The sequence below is a fragment of the Triturus cristatus genome, chromosome 8 (assembly GCF_964204655.1).
Source record: "Triturus cristatus chromosome 8, aTriCri1.1, whole genome shotgun sequence".
NCBI classification, from domain to species: Eukaryota; Metazoa; Chordata; class Amphibia; order Caudata; family Salamandridae; genus Triturus; species Triturus cristatus.
The window spans coordinates 90975122-90992429 of record NC_140591.1 but is presented as its reverse complement, the minus strand read 5'-3'; the positions used below and the strand labels follow the sequence as shown (position 1 = coordinate 90992429).

The 17308-nt window shown below is 50.3% G+C and overlaps 1 protein-coding gene across 2 annotated transcripts in view; it reads left to right on the top strand.

The window, feature by feature from the left end:
- SIDT1 (SID1 transmembrane family member 1) overlaps nucleotides 1–17308 on the top strand; it is a 588249-nt gene that overhangs the window by 549258 nt on the left and 21683 nt on the right. For both annotated transcript variants that reach the window (XM_085621093.1, XM_085621092.1), the window contains exons 21-22: nucleotides 4424–4470; nucleotides 9573–9678. In XM_085621093.1, the coding sequence (XP_085477219.1) occupies nucleotides 4424–4470; nucleotides 9573–9678 (153 nt within the window). The remainder of the gene's footprint in view (nucleotides 1–4423; nucleotides 4471–9572; nucleotides 9679–17308) is intronic.

Here is a 17308-nt window from a genome sequence, read left to right as displayed (position 1 = left end):
CCCCTACCTCAGGGAACTCCACTGTCTCCCTGTACAGAAAAGATGCCAGTTCAAGCTCCTGACTCTTGCATAAAAGGCCCTACACATCGCAGCAACGCGTCGGGAGGCTGCACCTGCCCTGCACGACCCCTGCAGCTACACAGTATTGTTTGCACCGCACCCCCAGGAAAGTTGCTGTAGCCCTAAGGCTGGCGTGGTCCACAGTGAAACAGCCAGCACCCAGTAACATCGACCGGGTGAACGGCAGATGACAGACAAGCCACCCTGCCACCCAGCATAGTCAAGCAACAGCTCGCAGTACACCCACTTACCTCCACAGAACATCCGTAGCAGCAAGGGTAGACACTCCACTTTGGATGCCAGAACTGCAGGGCCTCAGTTCCAGGAAACACTGCCGGGACCTGCAAAAGAAGCGCTGCACTGCCATCTGGTGGACGCCGGTGGTACTGCAGCCAAACCAACCAAGCACACTACAATGAAACTACCTGCAGTGCAAGACAGACTACTGAACTCTTTAAAGTTACCCAGTGGCACCACTTACCGGGTAACGTTGTCGGAGGCAACCTTGACTCAAAATAGCAGCAAGTGACAACCGTGGCCTGCTAGCACCACAAACTACCTTTCACCTGCATCACCACCCCAGTGTAGTTCCCAGCTCCAGCAAACCTGCTGCCTCATGGAAAAGAAGCCACCGTGCCCCTTGGGGTGGTGCACGACACAACACGTCCACACAGCGTGCACAATGCTCCCAGCAAGAGGAAACCTACCAAGGGTCAGCAGAATGCCCTGCACAGCCAAAGGAGCCACAGAGATAGGAGAAGTAGCTAGCGGCAGTGCGAATGCTTCCATGCACACACAAAGACCCCAAGAAGTCTGGACACAGACTGGCCGTTCGAGCCAGACGGCGACACTCACCGCGGCAGCAGCACCACTGTGGACCCAACACTGCTGCGACACGCATTAGTACCAGAACTGACACGGCCAAGACAGTTGACGAGTGCACCACATGGCCCAACGTGCCGCCTATACTTTCAAAGGAGAAAAAAACGGTTGCACGTCACCAAGAGCCCCAAGGAGCCCGAAGCTTCTTCAGTCCAGGCAAGCGCCGACTAAACACAAGCAGCAACACCAAAGACAACCCCCACCAGCAAGAGTGGACTACCAGCCAGACAGCAACGTCTCAAGGTCGTTGTCCCCATAAGCAGAGTTCTAAAACTCAGTCACTGTACCTTAAATGGTGGCACCGGGATCTTGTACAAAGAGGCTCTGTGATTTAAGCCCTTCTTTAAAGCTTCATTTACTCTGGGTAGGGAGAGCACAGGCTCTCATGCTGGCAGAAAACGCATGTGTCTCCGGTAACTTTTAAAATGTAATAAATCCTGCCACTGTCACAGCTCTGCCGGTGCAGCAGCTTGTAGCACACACAGCCTGGGATTAGAAAAAGTTGAAAGGCACCTTGCTGCTTGCAAAAGAATTCCAATCTTCCTCCGGGGCGCTTCGGCAAAAGCTGCATCAGTTGCTTCCTGCTTAAACGGCAAACATTGAGTGGGGCTGGATTGAAGACCGGGAGTGAATGAAGCTTTAAAGAAGGGCTTAAATCACGGAGCCTCTTTGTACAAGATCCCGGTACCACCTTGTAAGGTACAGTGACTGTTTGAGTTTTAGAACTCGGCTTTCTACCGGTTTACAGAGAAGTAGATTAAAACACATAGGGGCAGATTTATGTTGCACTTGCGCCACTTTTGCGCCGCCGTTGCGTCACTTTTGTGACGCAGCAGCGGCGCAAATCCTGCGCCATGGTGCGGGGTATTTACAACGTGACGCATCTGGGAGATGCGTCACGTTGTAAAGCCCTGCGCCACATGTAGGCGTTCCAGGGCAGGTGGGGGCGTTCCGACGCAGGAACGCCTCCTAAAAGTGGCTGAGTGAAATCTACAAGATTTCACTCAGTCACTTTTAGGCCCATGCTGCGTCAAAACCCTGCGCCTGCTTGAAGCAGGCGTAAGGATTGACGCAGCATTGTAAAGATAGGGCCCCCCAGATCATTGCTGGAGCTGCATCGCGCTTGCGACGCAACTCCAGCAATGCGCCACTTTTCGGCACAGATGCGTCACGCATCTGTGCCGTTTTTGCCCCATGGTGCGCCGCATTATAAATGCGGCGCATCCATGGTGGCGCAGCTGTGGCGCATAATAACTGGCGCATCCCTGCTGATATGCAGGGATGCGCCAGTCGTCATAAATCTGCCCCATTCTGTTTATATTTGTAGTGTTTTTCTTACGAGAACCATGCGTCCCCGATTCATAGAACAGCTGTCTCCCTGACAAACTTGCAGGTACTTAATCACAGAGTTTTACTCTACAAGGGAGGGGCAATGGGAGAACAGGGTTTCACTTTTATAATACTTGTTTATCATTATTCCCTTCACAGTTCCCGAAGACAAGGCCTAGTCCTGAGGAGAACCCCAGAATCACATGGGGTCCGAAACGCGTTAGCTCATGCTAATGGGTTCAGCGGTTTTGGGTGTGCCACGAGGGAATGTTCTTGATTTAATTTTCCCTTTTTAGACAACACCCTTCCCAATTCAGCATACCCTTAGCTTTGTACACAGGCAGGACTTTAGGCTGTAGCTTCAGTCCACGAATAATTAAATGTCCGCCTAGCGGTAGTTCAAGCCAGGACTGGCCGCTCTGTTCACATTGTATATTATTTATGCTAAATGTGAATGTGTCTCAATGTGTTTCACTGTGTTGTTTCACTATTTAATCTATGTATGATGCTTTGAATATTACACCATATGATTTTATTTATGTGTCAAAACAAAAAGTGTGGTCCCGACATCTGACATAAAATGAATGTTAGGACATGCTGTTTCTTAAATATTTCTAAAGAAAAGTGAAATAAATCACGCGTACTTTGGAAGTACCATCCAAGGCTTCGTTTCAATATTCATTTACCATGAATGGTCTATCTGGCACTATGTTTGCTTAACACTAGTTGTGTGGTCTAGTCCAGGTAATATAAGGACCCAAGCCTGTTTTGCTAAACACATGGGGCCTCATTTATGAGAAGTGACGCATCGCTGCGTGAAAGCAGCGATGTGTCACTTCTCAGTGCGCCCTCCTTGCGACACCAATGATGCGTCATATTTATAATATGATGCATCATGTCGCAAGGAAGGACAGATACGTCTGTATAACTGACGTATCTGTCGGTGCAAAAAGTGGCGCATTGCTGGTGTTGTGTCAGAAGCCTGACGCAACTCAAGCAATGTTCCTTTCACATGGGGCAAGCCCCATGTGAAAGGGCCTGCGTCACCCTTACGCCTGCCATGAGGCAGGCGTAAGGTTTTGACGCATTAGCGTCCTAGAAGTGGTGCAGCGAAAGCTAAATCTCATAGATTTCGCTGCGCCACTGCTACGACCCTTTCTTGCGGGGGTACGCCCACCCTGCATACATTATACCTGGCGCAGGTATAATGTAGCGCAGGGGTTTACGAAGTGACGCATCTACCTAGATGCGTCACTTCGTAAATGTGGTGCAACATGGCACATGTTTTCCGCCACTGGTGCGTGCATCACAAAAAGTGACGCACCTGTGGCGCACAAGTGACGCAGGGGCTCATAAATGAGCCCCAAGATGTACTCCGGCCGTGATGTACTAATCCTGCCACGTGATGTACCCCTGCCACGTGATGCACTCCTGCCATGTGATGTGCTCCTGCCTGTGTCTCACTGTGTGCTCCTCTTTGAAGTTTTCTGTTTCCTCTGTTAGCACATATATGAAAAGAGCCGTCTGGAGGGAGTTCCTTCACAGCAGAGTGAGATGTGTTCAGAGCATGTTTACGTCATCACTTCGTATACCTCCAGGATTGTGTCCATCACTGCTTATATGTTCATAACCAAGCCCTGTTTGTCTCTGATTTATATACAGTCAGGGAATGGCATTTAGACGAAAGTGTTCCATGCAAAATAGTAATTTACATGCATATTAGAAATCCATTTGGAGTCTTTTGCAGTAATGTTGTGCTGCCACTAGAGGGTGCACTAAGGTAATAATTTCATATAGCCTATCCAGGAAGTGATCACCCTGATGATCATCCGTGGGGAATCATAACTATGTCTTTTTGGCCTGTGTTTCATTGTGGCCCCTGTGTTTCTTTGACTGGATTCTCGACCTAGCTCTACCCTACCAGACCAAGATGGAATGTGTTGCTCAGACCTGGCTTGTGTCGCTGTGAAGTTGTTGCCCTGGTGTGACCTCATTGTACTCAGTTTAACTTGGCTATGGCGGCTGGCCCCCATTTCCAGACATGTTCACACAGATGGGTCTGTGGTCCAGGGCCTCCTGCTCCATCTCAGTACATTAAACACAGACATTAGTGTGGGGGCGGTGCTGACGCCATTTTGTTTTGTCTCCCCAGGATCGGATGGTGCTGCTCATCGTTGGGAACCTCGTGAACTGGTCCTTGTAAGTATCACTACAAGTCAGAGAGCGCTCTCCTGCCCTAGAAAATACTGATCTCATGGGAATTAATGGCTCCGGGGCTTTGACATGCTGCAGATTTAGGTGAATAATCCACACATGTTTTGCCTGCAGTGCTTAATTTGAGCCAGTAGTTTCCAGGGGCGGCTCCTCCATTAGGGCGGAGGAGCGTTGACCCACTGCTTTCTCGGTATTTTAAATACCATTTTATGTTTCTGCTTCTCGCACTGCGAGAAAGCAGAAGGCAGGGTATAACTGGTTGGGGGCGGGCAGGAGGGTATGCCTGGTTGGGGGCGGGCGGGTTGGCGAGTCGGGGAGGAGTGGCTTGCACCACTCTGAGTACCCCGACTCTTTGCCCGGCCTTCTGGGGCCGACCAAACCAGTCAAGCGCACTGTACATTTAAATAGCCTCCCTACAGGCGCCCGACTGGGTGCGGTCCGCACCAATTACAACGCTGCCATTGCAGCGTTGTGATTGGCTTACGGGAGAGGAGGGAGCATGCCTGTTCCTGTTCAGGAGAACGCCAAACACGGGAAAGGCGTCGCGGGACCCGGGCAGGTAAGATTTTTTTGCTTTTCTTTTAACCCCGCCCCCGTGAGCCGCTGCACAATGCCCCCCTCCCCCGTGTCCCCACCCCACCCGCAAGTATTGCGAGCCGCGACTGGTGGTTTCCAGCTCTCGGCACCAGAACTTAATTGTCAACACCAGCACTTATGACAGTCTGCACTGTCACACCAACAATTATTTATTGTTTCAATGACTATTAAAAATGACTAATATCTGCTGCCCAAGCCATTATTGTAGCATTGGGGTCTGGAATAGTCTGGAATGTCATACTTGTAGGTTGTGTTGATTGGTAGTTATGTTAATTCTGTCACTGGTGGCAGTATTGGGGCAATGAGTAGTGCAAGCTGTAGTGGCCTCTTGACGAGGGCACCAGCACTTATGTTTTTTACAAGTTAAGCATTGTTTGCGTGGTGTTCAGAGTGGAGATTTTGCCTTCTTCCAGTCGTTGAAGCCTCTGGGTGAGATGCTGCCAATCTGCGACTTTGTAATCCCAAAGGGGCCAATAACTCCCATTACAGACCCCGTCAGGATTACCCTGGTACTAGGGATGAGGCCCAGCATGCTGTGTGACATTGTTGTCCCGCATGGTCTGCTCTCAGCATTGACTGATAGGGGCATCAGGGGCGGCTCATCTGCTAAGGCGGAGGAGCCTCGCCCCACTGAGCAGGTCAAAAAGGAAAAAAATTAAATGATAACTCACCGTTATTATCATTTTATTTTTCCGTTGTTGCTCAGCTGTGTAGGAGAAGGGTGGGGCTGGGCTCTCACAGAGGAGCTGGAGGAGGAGTGGTTCGCACTCTCTAGTGCGCATGTTGGTTTAGCCGGCCGTCTTGGGCCAGCTAAACCGTCATGCTCACTTTGCATGTTCTCCACCTAGGCTGCATTACAGCCTGGGTGGAGAACATGCCCATGCTCCCTGTCCCCGTCTGAGTGGCTAACCTTGGCGCTCAGACGATTGCAGCGTTGTGATTGGCTAAGGGGAGCCTGGAAGCCTGCGTGCTTCCTATTCCTGCTTCCTGCCCTGGAGTCCTAGAAGCGGGCGAAGAGAACCAAAAAGCGGCAACGACACACAGCTGATTGTTTCATTTTTTTTCTCCTCCCTCCGCAATCCAGCCCCCCCAACGCCATTAAATAGCAACCGCCACTGGGTGTATATTTATGGGACTGGTGGCGCAGGGCAGAGCAACAAGCCACCTTGCTGCGCTGCCCTGCATCACAGGGAAAGGTCAGGAATGCACCGTATTCATCCAATATAGTGCACTCCTGTCCTTCCCCCCGCGCTGGAGCTGTTTCTGCAGCCTAGCACCAACGCAGGCACCATTGTGCAAGGGGGTCTGTGTTGTCTGCACAAAGACAATCCATAGAGGCATTTTTCCTCTTTCTGCTGCAAAATGCAGCACACCGAGAAAGAGGAAAAAACAAAGAGAAATAAAGATATTTCTCCTTGTACGCCTCCCCTGGGGAGGAGTATCTTTCTGGCGCATTCCCAGGTTTACCAGGTTTGGTAAATCTGGGAATGCGTCAGAAATCATGAGAGTTGTGTGGGAACACCCATGCAACGCCCATGGAACGCCTTCCTTGCGTAGAGTAATGCAACGCAGCAACTTGCGCTGTATTAGTCCAGATTTGTGAAGCCCTTCAAAGGCAAAAAGTGGCTTTGCGCGGCTTCATAAATACGTTGCGTGGTACAAGCATCACACAAGGCCTTTGTAAATATGCCCCATAGTTTGTGGGAGGTGGCGAAAGATGTGTCTTACGTCCTTTGTTCCTCTGCCCCCTGCCTGCTCTGCTGCTCTGTGATGTATCTGTCCAGGGGAATGGATGGCCGGGGAGACCACTGGAGGGAGGATGTTCCTTTAGGTGTCCTTTGGTGTCTTAGCTGAAGATGGATAGGGCAAATAACTATTTGTCAGGTGTGTACGGAAGATCTGTTATATCTGTGAATTCATAGGACACCCCTCTTTGAGTGTGCCTGTCATGGCATGCACAAGGATTAGAAAGTGTGATTGCACAAGGAGTGTTGAGGACGTGCTGAGATCTGTGGAGAGCGGAGGTCTGGGGCTCCCTATGGGGGTCATGAAACGTACGGGGCTCGCTCTGCTTACAGTGAAAAAGAGGGTTCTGGAGAGAGCGATGGGGCAGTGTCTAACCTGCTGTATTGTGTTTCAGTACTTCTGGTCAAGGATTCTGGTGAAAGTGATGGGTCTAGCCAGGGCAGGGTTCAGAACTGAAAATTGGTAGAAACACTGATTCAAAACTACTGGACAGTGGTAGTTAATAACTTGTCTGTCATTTTCGATTGGTGTAAAAGGACTGAGGCAGCCATGATGGGTAGATTAGTGGGTGCATTAACTTCATGGCTGTTTCAGAAGGTCCTGTGAACGCAGCACTCCTTGCCTTAACAGCGCCCCCTGGTTTTTGGTCTTTATAGACAACTAGCTGCTGGCATGGGCTCTGAGATGGATAGCTAAGGCTTTCAGGCTGTACAGCAAAGGGGAGTGGATACAGGCTGGGGGGACGGGATGAAAATCTAAGGGTCTAGTGAAGGATGTGGGTGACTTTAGGAAGCAAGAGGTCTTGGCGCTTGAAACAGAACACATATGTAGCAAGGTCTTGGCTGCAGCACCACTGCAGCCCAGTTGCCTCGGAAAGATGCTGGGCACCAAGAGTGGCGTACACCACGGGTGCTGTGCACCACGAGTGGCATGCACCATGGATGCCGTGCACCACGAGTGACATGCACCACGGGTGCCGTGCACCACGAGTGGCATGCACCATGGGTGCTGTGCACCACGCGTGACTGGGTGAAGTTATACCTGAAGATCCAGGATGTCTGTCATCTCTGTAGACGCCCAAGAGTTTGTTGCCTACCAAGAAACGTAGTTCCCTGCTGGTGCTCTCCCGTGCAGTGTTCGTTGTGTCCAGTCATTGCAGCGCTCTGTAATGACCACCAGCCTTTCCTACGGTGACAAGGACTCCGCGTGGATCGCCTCATGCTTCTGCTTCCTCACGCTCAGACCAGACTTAACAGTAAGGGGCAACTCGAGTCCAACTTCCTGACATGAAGTTGGGCGAGTCTGATTGTCACCAATTAAAGGTTTTACTATGGCCATTCTTATGTGATGCAAGAGGTTCAAACTGTTCCATTTGTGACAACGTCGTCTATTAAAGCGCAAACCTAGCTACAGAGCAGGAGTCTTGAGTCCCTTCCTGTACAGATGGGATTTATTTTGAGGAGATGAATCTTCAGCTCCCTCTGAGTTGCAGGAGGGTTGGGGCAGGTTTGATGTATATTACGATGATGTTCATGATCCTGTTAATGGAGCGGGGGAAAGCGCTTCTTCTGGTTTTCTCCTTTTTGCAGTTTCTTGCTTCCAGTGAGGTGCTGAGGTGATGTTCTCGATTCTGTGCAGGGGGATGGAGTATGGCCATGTGGATGACTCAGTGAATCTTGAAGATAAACGCAAACTTTGGGACGTCTAGCATGGTTCCCTCATGCCAGAGGTGATGTGGTGGAACTTCTCTAGGCCTTTGATAAGGTCCACTGCAGCCTGTTGGCTGCCCGTCGGAGTCAGGGAGCCAATGGGGTCACAGGGGGACCATACTGCAGAACATGGACCATTCCCAAGCATGTGTTGTGGAAAAGCATTTTGGGGCCATGCAAGAGGCAGTTGTCACACCCAATCCTAGAAGGGACCAGACGATTCCTATAATAGGTCTAACATTTTCTTATTGTGACAAATTAGTTTAAATTTCCACGCTTCATTTGAGAAGCAAAAAATGGTACTCAAAAAACCATTGTCAAACCACACAAAGAAATAAGTGTACCACTGATTATCCGCAGTTCTTTGAATTCAATGGCCCCGTGGCTGGTGTTGATCCCCAGGGGGTTTGGGGGCACTGGATTCGGCACAGGCTGTGAGTGTAGGCCCTTGGCAGAGAGCCGCTGGTCCAGAGGGTGCCGTCCTCAGTGCCTTTGATCTTGGGCACCCAGATCCTCTGAGCACAGATTTGCTTGGAAGGTCTTTACCTAGAATGCTGTGTGCAGCAGGCAGGGTCTGTGGTGTAAAGGGCTGCGTATAGAGCATGTTGAAAGCTCCACCCTGGGCCTGAGGCGCAGCGGACATGCACAATGCATGGCTGGAGCTGTGCCCTTCGCCAAGAGCCCACCAAGCAGTAGGATATGGGAGTACAGAGCCTGGGTAGAGGCCATGGTTGTCGATCACACCCTGAAACCATATCCTACTGCGAAAGGGCTGAAGGCCCTGTGCGATGGTTTCATGCTTTGCCAAGCTCGCACACCATATGTTAGGCCAAGAAGACCATGGCATGGGTGGTTTGTGGGTGGGTGCTCGACAATAAGTGGTGCCCGTCAGAGATGGAGATTGCAGACTAACATATAGATAATCAGATCTATAAATAACGCCCTGTCTCTTTGTTCTCATTGGTTCTACTGCCATGAATGTGACTTGGGTGAACACAGGTTCCTTATCCTGACTGTCTTTCTCCTCCATTTCAGCGCCATCTTCGGTCTGGTCTACCGTCCCAGAGACTTCGCCTCTTACATGCTGGGCATCTTCATCTGTAACCTGCTTCTCTACCTGGCCTTTTACATCATCATGAAGGTACTTGCTGAGGCTGACATCAGTGTCTTGGTCATATGTGTCTTGTCCATATATCTCTGCACACAACCAGCGACACTACAGAAATATTGCGGAAGCCGTTTCATGCGGCAGAGTTGTGTGTTTTTTTACTTAACTTGTTATGTACCAATGGTCCTCAGATCTGACCTTCCCTCTACAGCTCAGTCAGTGCATCTGTGTAGTTGCATGATGCATGGCTCAGAGGGACCGTCATGTCCTATCCCTATGTCTTAATATATCCACAAGTCCAGCGTGCCAGCAGTGCCTGTCCTGCCCAGCTTCCCATCTCACTGTACTCTGACCTCGCCGGAAGCACTGTCCCCATTGCATCACAGTTGCATTATCTCCACAACTGGCTAGATCAAGCATGTGGAAGCTGATATGTTTCCGACTCGTTCCAGGTTACCAGCTCAGAGCGCTTCCCGTGTGGACATGAGAGCCAAATGCAGTTCCTTAAAAATAAAAGCATTCAGTGACTTCTTCCCAATTCAATTGGATTTTCGACTACAACACGTCGCGTCTGCTTGTTCAAAAGAACCAAATAGGCTGACGCGGCGTGTTGCGATCGAAAATCCAGTAGACTTATGAAGAAGCGGGGAGGCTCGTTCGATCCCCTGGGAGAAAGGAAAATGTATGTCACTGAATGAGACCTCCATAAAAGCAAGACGCGAACAGTTGAGAGGTGCCTGGTCAGAGGGAGTTCTGCTCCTGAGGAGACCCACCATAATAACCTGTGGGTTGAAACGTGGACTCTAACGTGAGGATCATCTGTAATAATGTAGTTTTCTGGAACAGTATTTATGCTGGACCAATAAGTTTGAATCCTGGATATCCATATTGTATATATGTATCATATTTTGATTGTTGCACTACTGCACTTATGAGCACTGCGCTGCCTGCACTGCACTGCACTTTATTGATATTTTCTTTGGCACCTGTTGTAAACAACAGTAACATTGTGATTTTGTATATGATCAAACATTGACACATACTCTTACCTCCTGGGGTGACTTAAGTGAGTCCCACAGAACCATTGGCTCTTTGTTTCAGAATCATTGCTCAGCAGCAGGACTACGAGATCACCTCATAGTAAGGGGTGAAGGGGATATTTTTTATTTCATTAAGGCGCTGCAGTAATCCAGGTAGTCTGGTGAATGCAAGTGATCCTGAGCTGTTGATAAGTAAAGGGACCTTACATGAGTTCATGAAGGTCTTTCCGCAGTGAATCCTGCTCTCAGAGGGAGAACCAAGAATCGGCAGAAGAAACCATTGACGCCCCTTCAGAAGCAAAGACTGAGTTCAGAACTTCAAAGCGCCAGTTATAAAGGGAAGGAACTGAAGTTAAGGTGTCCACTTCTAAATTCTGTGTCCTGGATGCAATTCTCCAAAGTAAGGTGCACTGCAGTGCTGAACATCTTCACAGCTCGAAGGTTGGCCATCGTGTTGACTATAAGCCCACTTCTGATCTGAAGTCTCATTGTGAACAGCAACAAATGGAGTCAGCCTGAAGTCTGTAGATTCAGAATCATAACTTTTTCATATGCTAATGGAACTAAACCTGGGATCTCGCAACCACTGCTAGTGTGTGCTGGTGGTTGCAGGCGGTGGACTCTGTTGCCCCTCTTTAGGGACCAAGACTTATTTTTCATGGTAACACTTTGACCCAGACCAAGACAGAGAAGGTAGAAAGAAGTAGAAAATGAAAGATAAAACAACATTGGCAAAGACCTAAGCGGGAATGAAAAAAGGACCCCCATATGTGAGATAAAGAGACAGGAAGTGCACAGTGGTGGAAGAATAAAGCATGAGATGGAATCAGGACTAGACAGCCTTGGTAATCGGCAACCCTGGCATTCGGCAGCTCTGGGGGCAGACTCCCAAGAAAATCGTCGGGCTCCTGGGTTTATTTATGTATGTTTACAAGTTAAGCATAGCTCCAAACCACAACAACCCCTGCAACTTCACGTGACTCGCTTCAACTACCTAAGTGGATTATCACAAAGATACCACCATGGCTCTTCATAAATGGTAATCCAAATAAGGCTTACTGGTAGCAGAAGTTTGGATCCATCTGCTAGCTATAGATTCCATCCTTCCATGTTAGTCATTTTTGAACAAGGAGCTGTCTAATGTTAGCGTGCCTGGAGACATCCCTAGCCCAGCCCCCAACAGGACTCTTTCCCGCCTCTAAAGAGGTTTCCAAGCTTTTCAGGATAACAAACTTGGCGACCAAGCGATCTGCACAGACCCAATCACTAGGCTGCTAGAGTGACCTTCTGGGCTATATTTGTTCAGGTAAAGGAATATACCAACTCACCATTCAAGTACCCAGGCCACTTATTGGGGTCTTCCCTATGAAACCCTGGGTGTTGAGGTAACATTATTTCTGATGGATACATCTGCCAGTGGATTCCTCACCTTGTGAATATCCCCTGCGCCAGCAACATTCGGAAACTTTTGTAGCAGTCCACGCCGATAAGGTGGAAGACGACGTTGCAGAGACACGGCTCCGCTCGCGACTCCGCTGACATCACCGGCTCCATAAGAAGACCTCGTCGGCATGATGACGTCAGTTCCCTTTTTTCCGCGCCGTCGATGCCAACGGATGTCGGGAATCTCTATCTGTAGCTTCACTGTTACTTTGTTTTTCTACTGCTTTTCTTTGTCTTCTTCTGTGAAAATGTCGACAAAGAAGTCAGGATTCAAGCCCTGTCGTGAATGTGGGAAGCATATGTCCATCACGGATCCACATGACGACTGCGTATGGTGCCTATCATCGGACCATGATGTAGAGGGATGTTCTTGCTGCCGCAAGATGAGTTCTAAGGCTCTCAAGGAGAGAGAAGTGAGCTGTTCATCGCGAGGATGAAGAAAGAGAAGAGAGGCCGGAGAAAACCTAGGACGAGGTCAAGATCGAGGTCGAGATCGAGGTCGGCATCGAAGTCGACTTCGGGGCATGCTTCAAAATCGAAGAAGCACAAGGAGTCACTCGGACAAGAGTACGGCTCCGAGGTAGAAGTCACCCTCTCGACGCCGTAAGGACTCTATATCTCCCTCGCCCGTTCCGGATTCACCTGTTGGCCTTTCTTCTCCAGTGGCTTCTCCGAAACATTCTCAGGCTCCGGCTTCATCTCCGACGCCGGTTCCAACTCCGGCTCCGGCTCCGTCCCCGGCTCCGGTCGAGGAGCTTCCAGTTCCGGGTGAGCCTTCGGCCCAGCAGATTCCACCATCGGCACCTGTTGGCGCGAGTCCGGTGATGCCTGATCAGTATCCTGCGTTCCCTGGACCAGGTCAGGACCCCACGCATTATCTAAATGCAATGTACGGGGTATTTTCAAGAGCCATGTACTCCCCTGGTGCACCTTCGGGTCCTATGGGTCCGATGGCCTTCAGTTTGGGGGTGCCTCAAGCCTATCCTCAGGCCCCCTTCATGCCATTTTTTCCGGCGACGCCGTCTTGGCATCTACCGGTGCCGAGGACGTCAACGCCGTTCCCTTCTTCACCGGCGCCAACTCGACCTCGTTCTACGCCGGCTGCTCCTGTGGATCCACGTTTGACGCCGGCACCGGCGCCGTCGGATTCGATCACAGCGCCGCCGACGCCGGTTGTAAGAATCCGGTCTAGGAGGGAGGCTCAAAGAGTGCTGGATGAACAAAGGTAACTAATGGAGGAGGTGGAAGAAGGGGAGCTTATGGAGTCAGATGATGTTTTTGAAGAGCTAAAAGAGGCTAGTCGCCTGGACTTGTCTCCTGAATGGGAGATTACTCCTCCTTCTGATGAACCCTCAAAGGATGTGGCACCATACCATGCGGTCATAAGAAAAGCAGCTGAACTTTTAGATCTGCAGTTGCCTTCTACTGAATTCAAGTCGAACATTTTGACAGAGGTGCTGCACTCTCCCACTACGGGTTCTGAGCCCTTGCTGCCCTTTAACGAAGCCATCATAGAGCCAGTGATGGAGGTGTGGCGTAAGCCCTTTTCTGCTCCGGCAGTTTCGAAATCATTGCCAGAAGGTATAGGGCTGCTCCGGGGGACCGAGAGTTTTTAACTTCTCACCCATCTCCTGAGAGCCTGGTGGTTCAGGCAGCATGTTCAGGGAGATCTAAAGGTTCATTTCCCCAGGTCCCGAGTGACAGGGAGGCTAAGAGGCTGGATCAGTCGGCCAAAAAGGTATTTTCTTCGGCCAGCATGGCTCTTAAGTCTACGAATGCCACTTGCCTTCTGGGACGCTATATACATGCGCTCATGGATTCAGCGAAGCAACTAGCCCCAAAACTATCAGAGGAGGATAGGGTTGGTTTTAATGAGGTCCTGGCGGATGCCCAGGCGGCAGCGCGGCAGGTGATACAGAGTGGATTGGACACAGCTGACTCGGTAGCAAGAGTCATGGGGTTTTCTGTTGCCACTAGGAAGAGCGCGTGGCTTAAGTCATCGAAGTTTTCAATCAACGCTGTTGGACTTGCCTTTTGATGGCTCCGGACTCTTTGGCAAGAAGGCAGATGCTGCACTTGAACGTTTTAAAGAAAGTAAGGCTACAGCTAAATCTTTGGGCCTTCAATCCCAGTCGAGGGGTTCGTTCAAGAGGTACAGGGGTTTCGGAAGGGCAACCTTTCGTTCTTACAGGCAGCAACAGCAGCAACAACAGCAGAGCACTCTGTATAAGGGGTACAGAGGCAGAATCAGGGGTCGCACACGTGGCCAACAGCTCTCCTCCTCCTCCTCTTCCTCAGCCCCTCCCACCAATGCAAAGCAGCCCTAGATCCACCATTATGGATCATGTTGGTCCTGTGGGGGGTCGGCTTACCCATTTTCTACAAGATTGGGAATCGGTTACTACAGATCTTTGGGTTCTAGATCTTGTAGAAAATGGGTACGCCCTTCCCTTTCGGGAATTCCCTCCAAATTACCCTCCTTGTCAAGGAGTTTGCTCAGAGAACCACGGCTTCTTCTGCAGGAGGAAGTCCTGAAGTTACTAGAGAAAGGTGCGATAGAGGTGGTTCCAGAGCAGGAGTGGGGTCAGGGATGCTACTCCCGGTATTTTCTGATTCCGAAAAAGGATGGCAGATTGCGTCCGATATTGGACCTCAGGATCTTGAATCTTTATCTGAAGCAAGAGAAGTTCAAGATGCTCATCCTTGCGCAGGTTCTTCAGGCGCTGAATCAGGAGGACTGGATGGTGTCGATCGACTTGCAGGATGCGTATTTCCACATCCCCATCCTGAAGTCGCACATGAAGTATCTCCGATTTACGGTAGGGTCGCAACATTATCAGTTTGCGGTCCTTCCATTTGGTCTTACTACTGCACCCCGAGTCTTCACGAAGGTGATGGCAGTGGTTGCAGCCCATCTCAGAAGGTCGGGGATTTCAGTCTTCCTCTATCTGGACGACTGGCTGATCAAAGCGGAGAAGGTGCTTCATCATCCGCAGGTTACGACTCAGCTGTTGTACAAATTGGGTTTTTCGATAAACGTACCCAAATCTCACCTGGTGCCCTCTCAGCGCAACCTGTTCATAGGGGCGGTACTGGACACTACTGTGTGTCGTGCATTCCCACCTCCTCAAAGGATTCTCGACATACAGGAAATGATTCCTTTGTTTTACTATGGAGCGGTCGTTCCAGTCCTGAAGGTCCTTCGCCTTCTCGGTCTGTTTGCTTCCTGCATTCTGTTGGTCAGCCATGCACGCTGGCACATAAGGGCCCTCCAGTGGTTCCTCCGCAGGCAGTGGTATCAGCACAAAGGAGATCTCAGGGAGTCTGTGAGGATCTCCAGAGAAGCTGCGGCAGATCTGTCTTGGTGGAGCGTGGAGGGCAATCTGTCTCAGGGAAAGCCCTTCCGTCTTCCTCCATCGGTGGCCACAGTAATAACGGATGCATCCACTTTAGGGTGGGGTGCTCATTTGGGGGATCTGGAGATCAAGGGTCTTTGGTCTCCAGAAGAAAGGTTGCTTCACATCAACCTTCTGGAATTGCGGACGATACGTTTGGCGCTCAAGGCCTTCCTCCCTTCCCTTCGCAGTCAGTCGGTTCAAGCCTTGACGGACAACACTACCGCGATGTGGTATGTCAACAAGCAGGGAGGAGTGGGGTCGCATTGTCTCTGCAGAGAGGCTCTGCGTCTCTGGTCCTGGGCTCTGGATCATCAGATTTGTCTGATGGCAAATCATCTGGCAGTCCTCCGCCGACCACGAGTGGAGGCTTCATCCGGAGGTGGTCCGTCACGTCTTTCGGATGTGGGGAACTCCTCGGGTGGACCTGTTTGCCACTCACGAGAACGCTCACTGCCCGTCATTCTGCAGTCTCCAGTATCCGATGCAGGGAGCTTTGGGGGACGTGTTTCAGTTGAGATGGGACTCACATCTCCTTTACGCGTTTCCTCCCATACCCTTGATTCCTCGGGTTCTGAGGAAGATTCGCCAAGACCGCGCCCAAGTCATTTTGATCGCCCCTGGATTGGCCAAGAAGGGTGTGGTATACAAATCTTCTTCACCTCTCCTCGTGCCCTCCGCTCTGTCTCCCTCTCAGGGCAGACCTCCTCTCGCAGTCGCAGGGGCAGGTTCTACACCCCCACCTCCACAGCTTACACCTTCATGCCTGGAGATTGAATGGGGCAACCTGAATTATTTCTCTCTCCCGCCAGATGTGGTAGATGTAATTTTGTCTGCCAGACGTCATTCCACTAAATCTATCTATTCCTATAGGTGGTCTAAATTTGTTCTCTGTTGTGGAGAAAAGTCAATTGATCCTTTGAGGGCTTGTTTATCTGACATTCTGCAGTTTGCCCTTTCTCTTGCTCAGCAAGGCTTTGCTGTGGCCACTGTAAAGGGATATTTATCGGCTTTGTCGGCTTTCCTTTGCTTGCCGGATCAGCCGTCTTTGTTCAAATCGCCTATTGTTTTGCGATTTCTGAAAGGCCTTACAAACAAGTTTCCTCCTACTCTTTTTATTGTGCCTCAATGGGACTTAAACCTGGTCTTAACTTATCTTATGGGTTCTCCCTTCGAGCCCTTGCATAAGTGTCCCTTGAGATTGTTGTCTTTCAAGACGGTTTTTCTCGTTGCAATCACCTCGGCAAGTAGGGTAAGTGAGCTTCAAGCTCTGAGTTCAAAACCCCCGTTTTTGACCATTCATGCTGAAAGAATGGTACTCAGGACCAGGGCTGCTTTTCTGCCAAAGGTCGTAACTCCTTTCCATCTGGGGCAGTCCATTACCCTTCCTACCTTCTATCCTCCCCCTCACCCTTCCAAGGAGGAGGAGAGACTTCCCCGATTGGACCCTAAGAGGGCGGTGAGCTTCTACCTTGACAGGACAAAAGACTTTTGAGTTGATTACCAGCTCTTCGTGAGCTTTGTTGGCTGCCGGAAAGGCAGAGCGGTACACAAGCACACCCTTTCCAGATGGATTGTCTTGTGCATCAAGATATGCTACTCTTTGGCTGGTAAGGAACCTCCAGAGGGTTTAAGGGCCCATTCCACTAGAGCTAAGTCTTCCACTTCTGCTTTGTCTAGAGGTGTTCCTGTGGAGGACATTTGTAGGGCGGCAACTTGAGCCTCCCTCCACACTTTTGCAAAACATTATTGCTTAGACACCGAGGTGAGGAGGGACGGACACTT